Source organism: Orcinus orca, chromosome 14, assembly GCF_937001465.1.
Source record: "Orcinus orca chromosome 14, mOrcOrc1.1, whole genome shotgun sequence".
Lineage (NCBI taxonomy): Eukaryota > Metazoa > Chordata > Mammalia > Artiodactyla > Delphinidae > Orcinus > Orcinus orca.
In genome coordinates this window covers 49,803,656-49,818,469 of record NC_064572.1, presented here as the reverse complement: position 1 = coordinate 49,818,469, position 14,814 = coordinate 49,803,656, and the positions used below count along the sequence as shown (strand labels likewise).

General features: G+C 32.2%; 1 protein-coding gene across 1 annotated transcript in view; it reads right to left on the bottom strand.

The window, feature by feature from the left end:
- Window positions 1–782: 782 nt before the first annotated feature.
- Window positions 783–14,814, bottom strand: part of PCDH15 (protocadherin related 15) — a 711,784-nt gene continuing 697,752 nt past the window's right edge. Inside the window, exons 32-33 of the mRNA XM_049696610.1 lie at window positions 2,907–3,015; window positions 783–1,922 (exon numbers count right to left, since the gene is read on the bottom strand). Coding sequence (XP_049552567.1) covers window positions 1,074–1,922; window positions 2,907–3,015 — 958 coding nt within the window. The 3' untranslated portion in view covers window positions 783–1,073. The remainder of the gene's footprint in view (window positions 1,923–2,906; window positions 3,016–14,814) is intronic.

Sequence of the window (14,814 nt, the reverse complement as noted above, 5' to 3'; positions counted from 1 at the left end):
TTAGCCAAACTTTTTGTATAATTTAATGCATTTATTCACTTGAAGTGTCCTGGTTTTCTGGATCATCCATTTAAATATATGTTAACTTAAAAGAAAATATCTTCCCATCCTGCAATTTATTTTGTAATACACAAAACAGAAAACTAATGATTGTAAATTTTCCTTTAGTAAGCAACTGGAACACAATGGAAATTTTCACGAATTTATTTTTCTTTTACCAATCCACGTTAGAAATGACAAGGTGCAGAGGTGAAAAACTCCTTGGTTATTCTTAAAATAGTATTGCCATTTTTGGGATATGTAAAGTACCAACATGTTGCACTAAGTAAGCCATGATTTTGGATTTCCAGATATATATTTCAAAATTATTATGTTACCCAGAAAAAAAATTTATAACTGTTACAATTCAATTTTTTTCTAAATCCACTTTAATTCCTATCCACAACAGAAGGGAAATGGTAATAACTTTTATTTTTTTAAATTTATATCATTTAACTTCTAATATTTGAAACTGCCAGCTATAAACCTAATTGAACATGTTCATGATATTTTTGATAATATGTTTGCCATCTGAAATGTACATATATGCAAAAGTAGTCTTGTAGAGATCTTATTTGTTACATATTGTCCTAAGGATTTAAGATGATACAAAACCACTATATATATATATATATGTGTGTGTGTGTGTGTGTCTATATATATATATATATATATATATATATATATATATTCATATAGTCCATTCCAGTAGTCAGAGCATTACTGGCAATACATAATGCCACATTGCATTAACAGAAATCACACTATGAAATATTAAATACTGATTAACTGATTGCATGTCTTCTGAATTACTAATATAGGAAAGATCAGTCAGATTTACCCTAATATATTCTGATATACAAATCTGTTTGGATAGCATATATATTCACTTCTCTGGCATGCTTCTAAATCTTAAGTCAGATAAGAATTATGATCAATTTCCTCCCCTTCAAGTGTCATTTCAGAGAACACACAGAAGGCACTGCACACAAGAGCACTCATCACTGCAAAACTTTCACCTACTGTGATCTCTTTTAAAGTGCTGTGTTGTAACCTTCTGAGCTTGCTCCTGGAGGCTTCTTTTCGTTTGCCTGCTTGCTTGGGTCATACTCTGGCACCTGAAAGCCCCAAGGACCTCCAGACTGACTTTCACTACTACTGCTACTCATACTTGATTCTGACTCCTCCTCACTTTCCACACCTCCTTCCACTGAAGCTGATTCTGCACTGCCCTCCTCAGTGATGTCTTGAGATTCGAGGTCCGTGGGCTCTTCCACAGGGGCCAGCTCACTTTCCTGTTCTGCTGGGCGTTCCTCCTCTTCTTCCACGTTCCGTTCTTCTGGCTCTTCAGGTAGCTCCTCTTTTCTATCTTTGACTTTCTGGACCTCTTCAGCAATGGGCCTTCTTCTTGCAAGAAAAATGTTCTTCCTTGCCTTTTCTCCTTCTGACTCCGTGGATTCTTCTGATTCAGGGGTAGAACTTTCTTCCTCCTCAGAGGGTGTCTCTGATTCAGACTCTTCTGTCGTCTCAGACTCACTGAACTCGGATTCCTCTTCACTGTATTCAGTATAGTCACTTGAGGATTCCTCCTCTGACTCTACCGTGCTTTCTGTAGCTTCCTCTTGGTCCAGTGTTAGTTTCAAATAATCTTTATCTTCTGCCTCAAGGCGTCTCTGCCACTCTTCATCTTCAAGGTCAATGACGCCTCTTCTATCAGCTAGTCCTCTAACTTTCTTAAAAATCATGGGGAATATCCTGGCACTCTTCCACGTCGTATATGTTGGCTCAGCTGCTGGTGGCTTTTCAATAGTGACAACTACTTCTTCCTCCTCACTAGGCTCTCTAATTTCAACTTTTGGTTTTTTAACTTTCTTTGCCTTTTCCTGAAAATCACGAAAATGCAATTGAAGTGTCAGCTGGGGAATGGTTATTATGTGACCATGTCTCACACAAGTTAAGCAAGAGTGAATCTGCAGGCTGACAGCTTCATGCAAGTTATAAAACTGGTTTCATAGAACAATCACACAATTCCCTACTGTTTATCCCCACTGCATATAGGCAGAAGGTGTTCAAGGAAATGTAAATTATTTTATTTTAGCTTTTACCTTATAATACCAAAATTTAATACTTTCTCATTTTTTCTTACTCAAAATTTATTTTGCACCTTAGATCAAAGGAGAAAGAAAATTAATCATTACCTCTTCCCTCTCCCATCCCTAGACTTTGATTAATAGTTTTATGTATTTGCTTTAACAAAATTTTAAGCAATCAGGAAATTATGATAGCTTATCTGAATAGCTAATGTAAAATCTGACTATTTGTAAAATTTTGAACAGGGTAAAAGTACAGTGACATTAAAACTTTTTTCTTTAAAATTTTTGGATAAGTATTCCAAATAAATATTTCAGGCAAAGTATAAGAATTGATATAGATGAATTAAATGATGTAATTCCATTAAGAATACTGGTGGTTTTATTTTTCTCTTAATTAAAAGATTGATATTGTACTTTCATGAGTTTTAGGTTTGCTAGACAATGTGGGAGCATTTTGTTTTGCAAAATACTTTTTAACATATTTGATTATAATATCTTTATGGAATAACATTTAGGATTTTATAAAATATAAATTTTATTGTGGCTTTATTCCAAGTGTTTAATGTTTTATAGAAATAAATAAACTTATAAAAAATTTCTTTCTGTAGACAAGGCAATGGAATGGTTAGCGTTATTAAATTGTTCTATGGAAATCAACTACTAAGTGAATAGGATTTCTGAAATTTTGAAATGTTTTGTAGCCTGCTATTCAAATAGGGCTAAAAATATTATTCTTGAAATATTAATATTCCATTAAAAAATTACAGTAATTACCTCTTCTTCCTCATATTCCTCCTCAGCTTCGCCAACCACCTCACCATATTCCTCTTGTCCAGTTGGTGGTAACAAACGACGGCGACTTCCATATTGAGGCATTTCATACCTGTAACAGAAACTTACAACTTTAAGCAGTTTTTCATTTGATCTGTATAACCATGACTGATCTCTGTTTTCTTCTTTTTCTTCATCATTCAATCAACAGATATTTATACAGCACCTGTTGGGCTCCTTGTAAACTAGTTACAAAATCACAGAGAAAGAACTACAACCTGATGACCAATGACTTTTGCCATAATGGTACCCTGGAATAACAAGAAAAAGAGTTATTTCAGATTTAAGTTTTAGGAGAGACTAAAGAGAAAGGAATAGTTTTCCTTGACTAACTGAAGAATTTAGGGCACCAAATTGGTTCTTTCTGAAAGTATGATAGCTTATTCAAAACATAAATTCTCTAAGTTTATAGTAAAAATCTGCTTCAAATGTGATCTGTAATGGTCTTTATTTTCCTCTACTGTATGTTTAGAAAGCAGTTAACTTATGTGTGTAGAACTGACTTTCGAAATGCTTATTACCGGATTCTAAAGTATGTTTTCTTCGTTTCTCTTGGGCAAATCTTGAGGCTGATTGGTTAGATAAAATATTAAATATCTCATATGAAAGAAATGGTGAATTCAGGAATTGAGCAAATATGTTTGACTTCTATTTCTCATTTAAATAATTTGAATAATTTTATTGCATTTTTCAAGTTGTAGCCAATATCAATATAAACATCAAAACAGAATTCAATATAGAAACATGGTTAAACTTGATTGAAGCTAAAACTAGATACATAACTCATTTTCAAAAATGAAACTGATGAAATGACACTCATAAAAATGCTAGTAATAATAATCATTTAATAACACCTTATTATTCATAAAAATATTAAGATACTGGATAAAAAATCTGAAGATGTACCCATGCTCATAACTGTAATAATCTTGTCCATATTCCTGGCCAGGATCAATTCCAGACTCCATGGATAACTCCTATTATTCAAAAAGAGAAATCGCATTTGAAAATAAATTCTTATCACATTTCAGCTCAATGTCAGATTTCCAGACCTAGTATTCGATGACTCAAAACACTGCTGTCAAAATAACTTTAATTAAAAATGTTAGACATATTCAAATATATATATATATATATATATATATATATATATTTGGCTGTAACTCTTACACAAAATTAAGTTATGCTATTAGAACTGAGGAGGGGGAAAGTAAATTTTGTCTAATGGTAAACCTGTTAAAGATAACAGATAAGCATACCATTTGTTCTTAGATAATTTTTAAAACTATCAATAGACAGTTAATATTTCAATCTAGTTAACACATTACTAATAGACTTTAGCCTTGAAGAAAATTATAACATTATCTTCAGCACTGTTTCATCATCCTGATAACAATTTTCTAGTATCTAGAGCTCTCCCATTCACCAAATGCTATTCTTATGAAAGGATCTGAAAATCATTTATACATTAATAAAAAATGTGCTAATATGCGATATAGCCCAAGGATATTTACATTTTAAAACATACTGCTAATTCTGAATTTAATTTTTTTTAAAGAAATTTGTCAGACAATAGGCCCTTTCAAGGTTTCCAGTTCTAAATTCCAGACAATATTGATTTTTGTCACTCTACACTTATGGAAAGATATTTTTCCTGAGACATACATATAGAACTAGCTTTAAATAACTATTAAATTCAATTTCACTGTATTTTCCTCTTTAACTCCATTTTAACGTTTAAATAAATTGAACTGCCAAGGTTTAACCAAATTAATTTGCAATGAAGTAAGAAAAGGGAAGAAGGAAAACGTATAGGTATACATAGGAAAACCAGTGGATACTTATTTCTAAGATCATCTACTATTCATAAGAACTAATTTTGTTGATCCAGGTATAGTATTAGTTAGGAAAAAAAGTCCTCTGTGGACACTAATATATCATTTAAAAAGTGTGGAAATTCACAGCCTGCATGATGGAAATGTACAATAGACTTCACTTGTGCTTTGTTTGGCAAATATCATTTTAAAAAAGTGATTAGTTGCCCAAATGCTCATCAGAAAATGCTATTAAAGATCTGAGTTTTGATTTCTCTCAAAAAATAAAAAGATGGCAACACTGGGCTCATATTTTTACACGTCATGAATTTAGTTGGTGGTACTACTCCTTAAAGCAATCATGTTTTCTCCTGGTTACTGCTGTATTCTCCACCAGACTATTTTACATCTACACCCCCAGTCACAATAGGATGCCCCATCTGCTCTTTTTTATTTTTACATTGAATAAACTCTGTTCATTTACATCACTTCCCTAGATTTTTATAAGTTTGCAATTACTCTACTAAATGTACTCTCTGATGCATTTGCGGTTACAAATACTTTGTGAATTAACTGCAAAGGAATCCAGTTTTGATGTTAAAAAGGATTCAGTTTACCCACAAGATTAACTAAAAGTAATATATATATAGATAGATAGATAGATCAGCAATACCATCTTGCATCAAGGACATGGAGCTCTCATATACTTCTGGAGGGATTATAAATTAGCAAAACCATTTGGGAAATGTTTGGGAATAATACCAAAGTCAAATATATGCATCTCTTTTCACAGAAATTCAATTTAGTTCAGTCTACGTGCCCAACATATATATGTAAAATTGTTCACCAAAATGCATCATTTGTAACAGCCCAAAACTGGAACTGATACAAAAGTCCATGAGATAAGCACACTACTACATCACATAGCAGAGATGAATCTCCCCAACAGAATGATGAGCAAAGGAAGTCAGGTACAAAATGAAACATGATTCTATATTATTCTATTTATATAAACTTCAAAAACAGACAAACCAATCTGGGTGTTAGAAGCCAGGTAAAAAGTTTTCAATTGGCAGTAATCCCACTTCGGAAAAACCTCATTGGCTACAATATTGCTACTACTGAGCAATAAATGGCTATATTTAGAAGGAACTCATGCCATTTGTGACGACAACATGAAATGAACCTTGAGGGCATTATGCTAAGTGAGACAAGCCAGACACAGATACAAATACTGTATGGTATTACTTATATGTGGAATCTGAAAATAAAAAACCAAATTAAAAGCCAAACTCATAGAAACAGAGTAGAAAAGTGGTTGCTGAGTAGAGGAAATAGGGAGAGGTTAGTGAAAGTGTCCAAATTTTCAGCTATAAGATGAACAAGGTCTGAGCGTCTAATATAAAACATGGTGACTACAGTTGGTAACACTGTACTGTATGACTGAAATTTGCTAAAAGGATACAACTTAAATATTCTCACCAAAAAAATAATTTAAAAAAAAGATAAATATGTGAGGAAGGATGCGTTAGTCTTTTCACAGTGTATACATATGTCAAATCACCACAATGGACACTTGAATTATCTTACAATTTAATTTGTCACTTATACCTTGATAAAGCTGAAATTAAATATACGTATTAAATATTTATCTTGGGAAAAAAGCTAGGTGAGTGGTTAGGGAAAGGAGAAATAATATCTGAGTGTTAACATGGAGGGGCTACCGGAGAGCTAGTAGGGCATGAGCATGCTGTAAAAATTCATTTTGCTGCACTATATGATTTTATGTCTGCAGTTTTATTTCCAATAAAAATGTTTATTATAGGAAAAGTTTTATTGTAGGAAGCCAATTCAGACCAATAAGAAATTGGGACAAAGTTAAAGTCTAAGTTTGACTTATTCAAATTTTAAAAATACACGTTTTTAAAACGTGTATTTAAAAAATACAAATTTAAAAAATTTAAAAAATACACGTTTCATATTGGTAGGCTTAGACTTCTGAGGCATCCAAAACCCAACGTAATTATACTGGTTTAAATGAAGCAAATAGGTCTCAGAAGTAATATTTAACTACTTGACCAATGCATGTTTTATCTAATACATAGGGAGGCTGAGCAAAGACTGCCAAGTGATTTTGAAGTTGAAACCTAAATGTCCATGAATGGAAGAATGTATAAAGAAAATGTGGTACATAATGGAGTATTATTCAGCCTTCAAAAGAAAAAAAAGAAGGAACTCTTGCCATATGCTACCACATGGATGAAACTTGAGAACACTGTGCTAAGTGAAATAAGCCAGTCACAGAAGGGCAAATGCTGCATGACTTCACTTACATATGGTATCTAAAATAGTCAATCTCAGAGAAGCAGAAAGTAAAATGATGGTTGCCAGGTGATGGCGAGAGGGGGAAATGTGGAGTTGCTATGTAACAGGTCTAAAGTTTGAATTAAGCAAGATGAAAATGTTCAGAGATTGCTGTGCAGCATTCTGCTTATAGCTAACAATACTGTATTGTGAACTTAAAAATCTAAGAAGAAAGATCTCAAGTTATGTGTTCTTACAACAATTAAAAAAAAAAAAAGGTTCAGGGGCTTCCCTGGTGGCGCAGTGGTTGAGAGTCCGCCTGCCGATGCAGGGGACACGGGTTCGTGCCCCGGTCTGGGAAGATCCCACATGCCGCGGAGCGGCTGGGCCCGTGAGCCATGGCCGCTGAGCCTGCGCGTCCAGAGCCTGTGCTTCGCAACGGGAGAGGCCACAACAGTGAGAGGCCCGCGTAATGCAAAAAAAAAAAAACAAAAACAAAGGTTTTGAAGTTGAATTCTAATAACTTTTAGCAATAATGAAAAATATTTATGGAAACATAATGCGACTGAGTGGATTTCAGATTTTAAAAGAATCAATTTACAGACACGTACTTTTTCTTTTTCTCTGAACAGTAAATGAAACTTAGCTCTTGCTAGCTACAATATATATCTGGCATCAAATGACTTTAAAAAATACAATAGAAGGATAGAGCAACTGGGAAAGAGCCCAGGAAACTCAATCATAGATTTAATCTGTCACTCTGTATTCTGTAGGGAGAGACAGGAGCTAGTAGAAGGGAATATTCTGAAGGGTTGGTCTTGGATACTTATACCACCCAGAAAAAAAGAAAATGGAGGAAGGACTTGGTGACCATTAAGCTCCTTAAGTCAGCCCTAAAAAAGAGTGTAATATTGGCCTTTTTTGCTGTTCCACACAGTCCCTGTTGCCATCCACTTAGCAGGTAAATCCTAGAGTTTAGAAAATCATGCTAAGTAGCTTACTAAAAGGTGCTTTTATGGGCAGATCAAATGCTTAATGTTATTTTAAAAATTCATTTTTGCTGACCGCACACACATAGAATTAACCTAGTTTCTTACTGATCAAAGTATAAAAATTTATACTGATGCAAACAAAACAAGAAAAATAACTACCATTTACTGAATTTCTTCCCACTATGTTCCAGTTGCTGAGCTAGGAGCTTATATATGAAATATTACTGCCAACATTCTATAAAAGATGAAATTGATGCTTAGGAGGATACATAGCTTGACTAAGGCCTTGCATCAGGTAACTGGCATTTGGATTTTAACTCTGAGTTATCAGATTTAACAGTTTATGGAGAAGTCTCCATGGAAATTTTTGATAAAATGTATAAAAGTTGAATATTCCTGTCACTCAACCTCCCGATGATTTGGGGGAGTAAATTCTAACCACAAAATGCCTGTCTTTAGCAAAGTTAAGATTCTGTTGTTGAGAAATAGGAATAAAGGAATAATTTTTTAAGTGGAGCTTAGAAAATACTAAATTTTCCAAAGTAAGGAGATATTTAAAATTAACTTTAATATATGTTTTTTATTTAGGAAGTATATATGAATAATAAATAAATAAAAATCATATGCATTTATTATATAACTCCAAATATCTTTTTTTCTTCTTTTAGAAGAAAATGTCATAAGCATCTTAAAATAGACATGTGCCCAAAGGCAGTATTTTGAATCACATTTCAATGATCAAAGTCTGTTTATCACAACCCAATTTCTACCTTTGTTATTTTAGCACAGATGTCAGCGTTCTTTCTTCAGACTTTGCCTAACCTAAGTCTGATCTCAAGAACAGTTCTGATGAATCTAGATTCACTAAGATAACTGACAGATCAGGTTCATGACTCGCTTCATTTAATGCTTGCTTGTTTTTAATAGGAACAAAGGTCTTATTTATCTAATTCCCAGAGAGTGAAGCTAAAAATTTGGAATTTCAGTCACCAGAAAACAGCAGAGAGGTGATTTGCTTGCTTATTTATTTGCTTATTTGTTTTAATTTAAAACCACCTCTTCTCTTCCTTGTAAAATTATGCCATACTGGCAGCCACCCACTCTGCCCACATGTTAGATGGACCTCAGAGTCACATAAAGTATTGTCAAGACTCAGTGAAGGTTGAAAAGAAAAAGAAAATTGATACCTCTGGTTTAAGGAGAGAAGGCCTCAGCAGTTGTTGTTGCTGCCAAAGGAAAGTAAAATAGAAAAAGGTTTAGAAAATAATTCAGGTGGAAAAAGTAGATTATCATTGAAAAGAGAGAAAATAAGGCCACAGCTTAAAACTGGTTACCTTGGGATATGATTTATTATTCATGTGATAGCTACTAACAGCATTAAATAATATTTTGACTATTAATGTTAGAACATAATTAATTAATGTGCTTTAATTTCATCATTGTTTTAATTAACATCAAAGCTAATAATCTTAATAAATAAAAATCTATAAATAACTTTTTGGTTTAAGCTTCATAGTACAAAAAGTCATTTATGGTTCTGAAGCACTTTAAGTATCACACAATTCTTTTTAGCAAATTTAACCTTGTTTTAAATTGGCCCTCTTTTTTTCTCCCCGGTCATATTAGGTATAATCATATTATATATACATAATCAGGAAGAAGGGTAGGGCACACAAAATAATGATATGGTTGTAATATATTCATCATTATATTTAAGACATGCTCCCCATTTTTCTTTTTACCAAAATGTGGAATGCTTGAACTCAAGCATTAAGCACGTTTTCAGAAATTCTTTTGTGATTAAAGAAATTGTCCTTCCTCAGTTTTTGCAGAGATCATTTCCCACTGCCCCCCATTTCACCCATATTTTTCAAAAAACAGAGTCTCTATTGATCTGTTTCATGATAACTTATACTTTAACCAGATGAAAACAAGATACACAATTTAAATTTTGGCGTCTCAACTCTTGAGGGGAATAGTTATACAACATAAATCTTAAAGTAAGCATTGGGAAAGCGGACAGAGAAGTTCAGGGAGATAATCCTACCAATGAACCAACTGTTTGAAATGGCCAATAGAACAACTATTTGACTGAAGGGATAGATTTTCCATGATACAGATGTTAATGAGTTAGTGCAGTTAAGGTATTAACTTAAAGGGGTAGGAAGTTGAAGTTAGAGATATTCTGATTCAATCTGCTAGCTGTTATAATTATTCCTGAAAATCAGTTTTTCTTAAATGCATTCATTTTGATTTCCAAAAAACCTAGGACGTATGAATTCTAAACTGTTAGCCAATTAAGTCATATGCTTATTTCATTCTCTTAACTGAAGAGCTGTATGCCAAACCATACTAACTTCTCAGTGATTCATTGATAGCACCACTTACAGCATTATTCACCAAATACCATTGGCCAGAATGCCCAGTATCTTCTTTGTGGACTGAGAATCAAATTAACACAAAGAAAAGCCACAGCTTTCTAATAGTCTGACTTGTTTTTAACTCTTCAAAAGCTCAAGCTCAAACATGGTAGGAATGAGCCTTGGACTGATTAAAAAAAAAAAGTATCTAAATTAGAAACAGTTTCTAGATTAGATTTATAGCCTTAGAAAAATAAATTTGGGGGAATGTCACAATATTGAGAGAGAATAATTCAGGAAAAAATAAATTTATCTTTGAAAAGGTTGGCAGTTGATCTTTATTCACCCATTGAATAATAGACTTAAAACCCCAAAACAAAGAAGCAACAGATGTACAAGAAAATAAATAGCAAAGCATACTTATGTTTTGTTAAATGAAAATACCCTCATTTTGAAAGAATGTAAATCAGTCCTGCCTATAACATAAATATTGTCCTAATAAGCTTATAATGTAACATAACACCATAAAGCCCTTACCTCTGATGTATAACCTCTCCTGCAAGGCAGAAACGAAGAAATCAGTATTAAACATCTTGGATTTTCAGATTGAATAGAATTATAGATAAGGGTAACTTAAGAAAATCAGAGAAAAACTGAGAAGGCAAATTTTTCTAAAATGTTGTCTCAGTGAGAAATATATTTTGTGGCAGTATCAAGACAGGAGAATCAAGGTTTCATGCCTGCATTATTAAAAATAATTATCACGCCAGACCCTCATTCCATATGAACACCAAACTATTCACAATCTATTTTATCTCAATGGTGTTTAATAACATACCTTGACATACTTTGACTCTGTTATGATCAGTTGTATTAAAAATATTCTACATCATGTCTGTCCTAAACAAGTCTTGATACATGTAAGATACTCATTTGGGGAAAAGATATGCTTCATACATGAAAAACATATTGGTACAGGACAAAAAAAAATATCTCCATGACTAGAACATATTCTTCCAAATGTTTGTCTGTGTCCATTTATTCTAAAAATAATAAATGCAAAATATTAACTGGCCTTTAAAGGTCAATTACATTATTAAACATGAAGTAAAAAAGTTTTTAGAGATATAATAGCCAAACATTCAATATTACCTAAAGATTTATAAAGTTAAATGGACAAGTAAGTGAAACAGTTGACTGTACTTGAGAGGGAAAAAAGCATGGAATTTTTTTCAATGTTGAATGTCATTAATTATGAAGATTTTTCATTTATTATTCATTAAACACTTGACCTAAAGTATAAACCTGGTGCTGTTGACTATGCTATATGAAATTAATAAACAACTGCAATGAAGAGTTATTATGAAGACTTTCTAAAGTTCAGCAAAACAATCTGTAGAAAATTTATTTAAAATATTTCAAGGACTTTGAAAAATAAGTCTGCTTATTTGAATGCATCTTAAGTGCTTAAGGCATTGTTGATTGAAATGGCTGGAAATAATGGTAATATAATGCTTATACATATATATTGCTATCAGCAATTTATACAATAGTCCTCCCTTATCTGTGGTATCTCTATTTGCTACCTGCAGTCAACCATGGTCCAAAAACATTAAGTGGAAAGTTCTGGAAATAAAAAATTTGTAAGTTTTAAATTGCACTCCAATCTGAGTAGCATTATGAAACCTCACACCATCCTTCTCTGTCCCTCTCAGGATATGAGTAGGCCCTTTTTCCAGTATATCCATGCTGTATACACTACCCACCCATTAGTATAGGACAGAAAAGTGTATATAGGGTTTGGTACTATCCGAGGTTTCAGGCATCCACTGGGGGTGTTGCAGGGTGCTTATGTTATATGGTTCTGCCAATAGAGGAATGATAATCCTAAAGCATTTAGAAGTTTAGACATTTTCAGCTTTTACTCAATTTGTATCTTTTAGAGATATGTAGAGTTGAGAGCTCATACTTAGGTTTTAATAATGACTACTGAGTCACATATGTAATATAAAATATCCAATAAAACCTATATTTTATTTTCTAGGATATTTAACTTGCTTCTTTTCATTAGCAATATTTTCCATAATGTAGGAACTAAAATATCAATAGATGAACTATACTTTTTTGTTGAACTATACTTTTTGAAACTTTTTGTTGCTTTTTATTTGGTTATTTGTATTGTTTGTCTTAGCTCAAAGGCAAAAAGTAACTCAGAAAAGGTAAACAGCAGAATCAATATGTGTAGTTATCTGTCTGCTTTCAATTAACATGACTTCCTATTGATCCTTATAAAGCCATTCATATGATATTGATACGTCATTATGTAGTGTATATCCAATGTGTAGTTTTCATTTTACATCATTTGTATGTATTACTGTTTACTTTTAACAATAAGGATAATGTATGGTAACCTGTTTATGTCTTTTAATAAGGTACCTAATAATTTCTTGTGCACTAATTGGATCATAATAAATGCAGAATGAAAAAAGGGCATTCTTTTCTTAGAGGTTGGTTGTCAGGTTATGGGGGCTTAGGAGCTGTGGAGAGAAATAATATTTTGGCTTGTATACTCAAAGGATATTTTTAGGTCTCATGTAGAAGATGTTCCAATTGACTTTTATGATGAAGGAAATCTCTAAATATAATGTGTCAGTAAAAGACTAGATTAAACATAAAACATGGCAATGGACGTTTCGTTTTAAAAGTGTAAGATGCAAGAGGGAGGGGGTATGGGAATATATGTATACGTGTAGTTGATTCACTTTGTTATAAAGCAGAAACTAACACACCATTGTAAAGCAATTATACTCCAATAAAGATATTTTTTAAAAAAAAGGAAAGAAAAGAGTTCCCAGTCAAAAAAAGATACTAATAAAATTTTTAAATTATAAAAATATTATAAAAAGGACAAAGTAACAATTTAATAAGGCTATACATACCTACATAAAATTGTTATTTGGATTTCTTATATTTCTTTGGTAATTAGAGATTTCATTATCAAAGAATTCTAAGGAATTATCAAGATATTTCTTTCACATTTCCAAGAGGTTGATACAAAATAGCATAAACACACACACACACACACACACACACACACTTGCACATTAAACGCTTACACAGTTGTCAATAATACCTTTTCAGAGTCCGCCAAATAGCACAAGTTCTCATGCATATGACCAGCTGCCAACAAAAACTCCAACTGAAGTTTTTCAGTGAAAGAGAGAAAAAAATCATGTTCAAGAACCCCAGGAAAAAAAAATTACTCTTGATTTGGATGAAAAGAATCTGAAGTAGAGGAACTAATGAAAATAATTAACTTTACATTTTTTATTTGGTATTGTTAATTGGGGATGCCGAATCAAATTCTTGAAGAAATGTCACATAATATGAGTCAAACAAAACCAATGAAACGATGCATTCATTGTAGGGCTCTGAATCTATATTAATATACTTACAATGGCAATTATCAAGCAAGACTTTCCCTATATTTTAGAATTGTGTTTTTCTCTGTACAGAGTTATATCTTCTAAAATATTAAAGCTGAAGAGTATAATAAACAATTACACTTGTATTCAAAGTGGGGATTTCCAGTAAGTAAAATTTATTCCATGTGTGAGATGGAAAAAACAAAGTAATTACTCGATGGTCCAGTGTAGCTTTCATTAGGACAGAAAGATGGTACTTAGCTTAGCTGATGCCTTTAAGAATTTAACAAGTTTAGCTCTAAGATGTAAGAACAACTACAACTACTGAAATTTCTACCTAGAGTATAATTTTTTATTTTCTTTGCCTAAACCAAAGAGGAAAGACATATATAAAACTGGTGACAGTTCACCAGATATATTCCGCTTGATTTCTATTTGAAATTTTTATATTTCATTTACATGCTATAGGCTAAATTTGGATGATTTATCCATAGCAATTAAAAGTAACTAGGAATAAAACTGAGAATGCATTTTTCTAAATTTTAATAACATAATCACATTTTATACTATTGATAAACTTAATGGAAATATAATTTTCAACAATGAAATAACTAAATTCACACTAGATAAAACTTTGTAGGCATTTACTTAACCTTTTGCTGAAACGGATGAGAATTTATTTATTAAACTGGAGATAACTATTATTTTTGAAGGAGAATCTTATGATAAAATTATAATTAAGGAGATGATATAATAATGTGAACAAGCAAAACTAAAGAGCACTTTAAACATTTGTGGGAACAATGAAATGTCTTACAGAAGTCAGCAACTCAAGATTTATTTCCATTATAAAGAAGGGAAGAGAAAGCACAATGAGAAATAAATAGAATAAAACAGCCATTGAAAAAAGTAAAAGATTTATCAAATGTATAAGCATACTAGGAAGATAAAAGCAA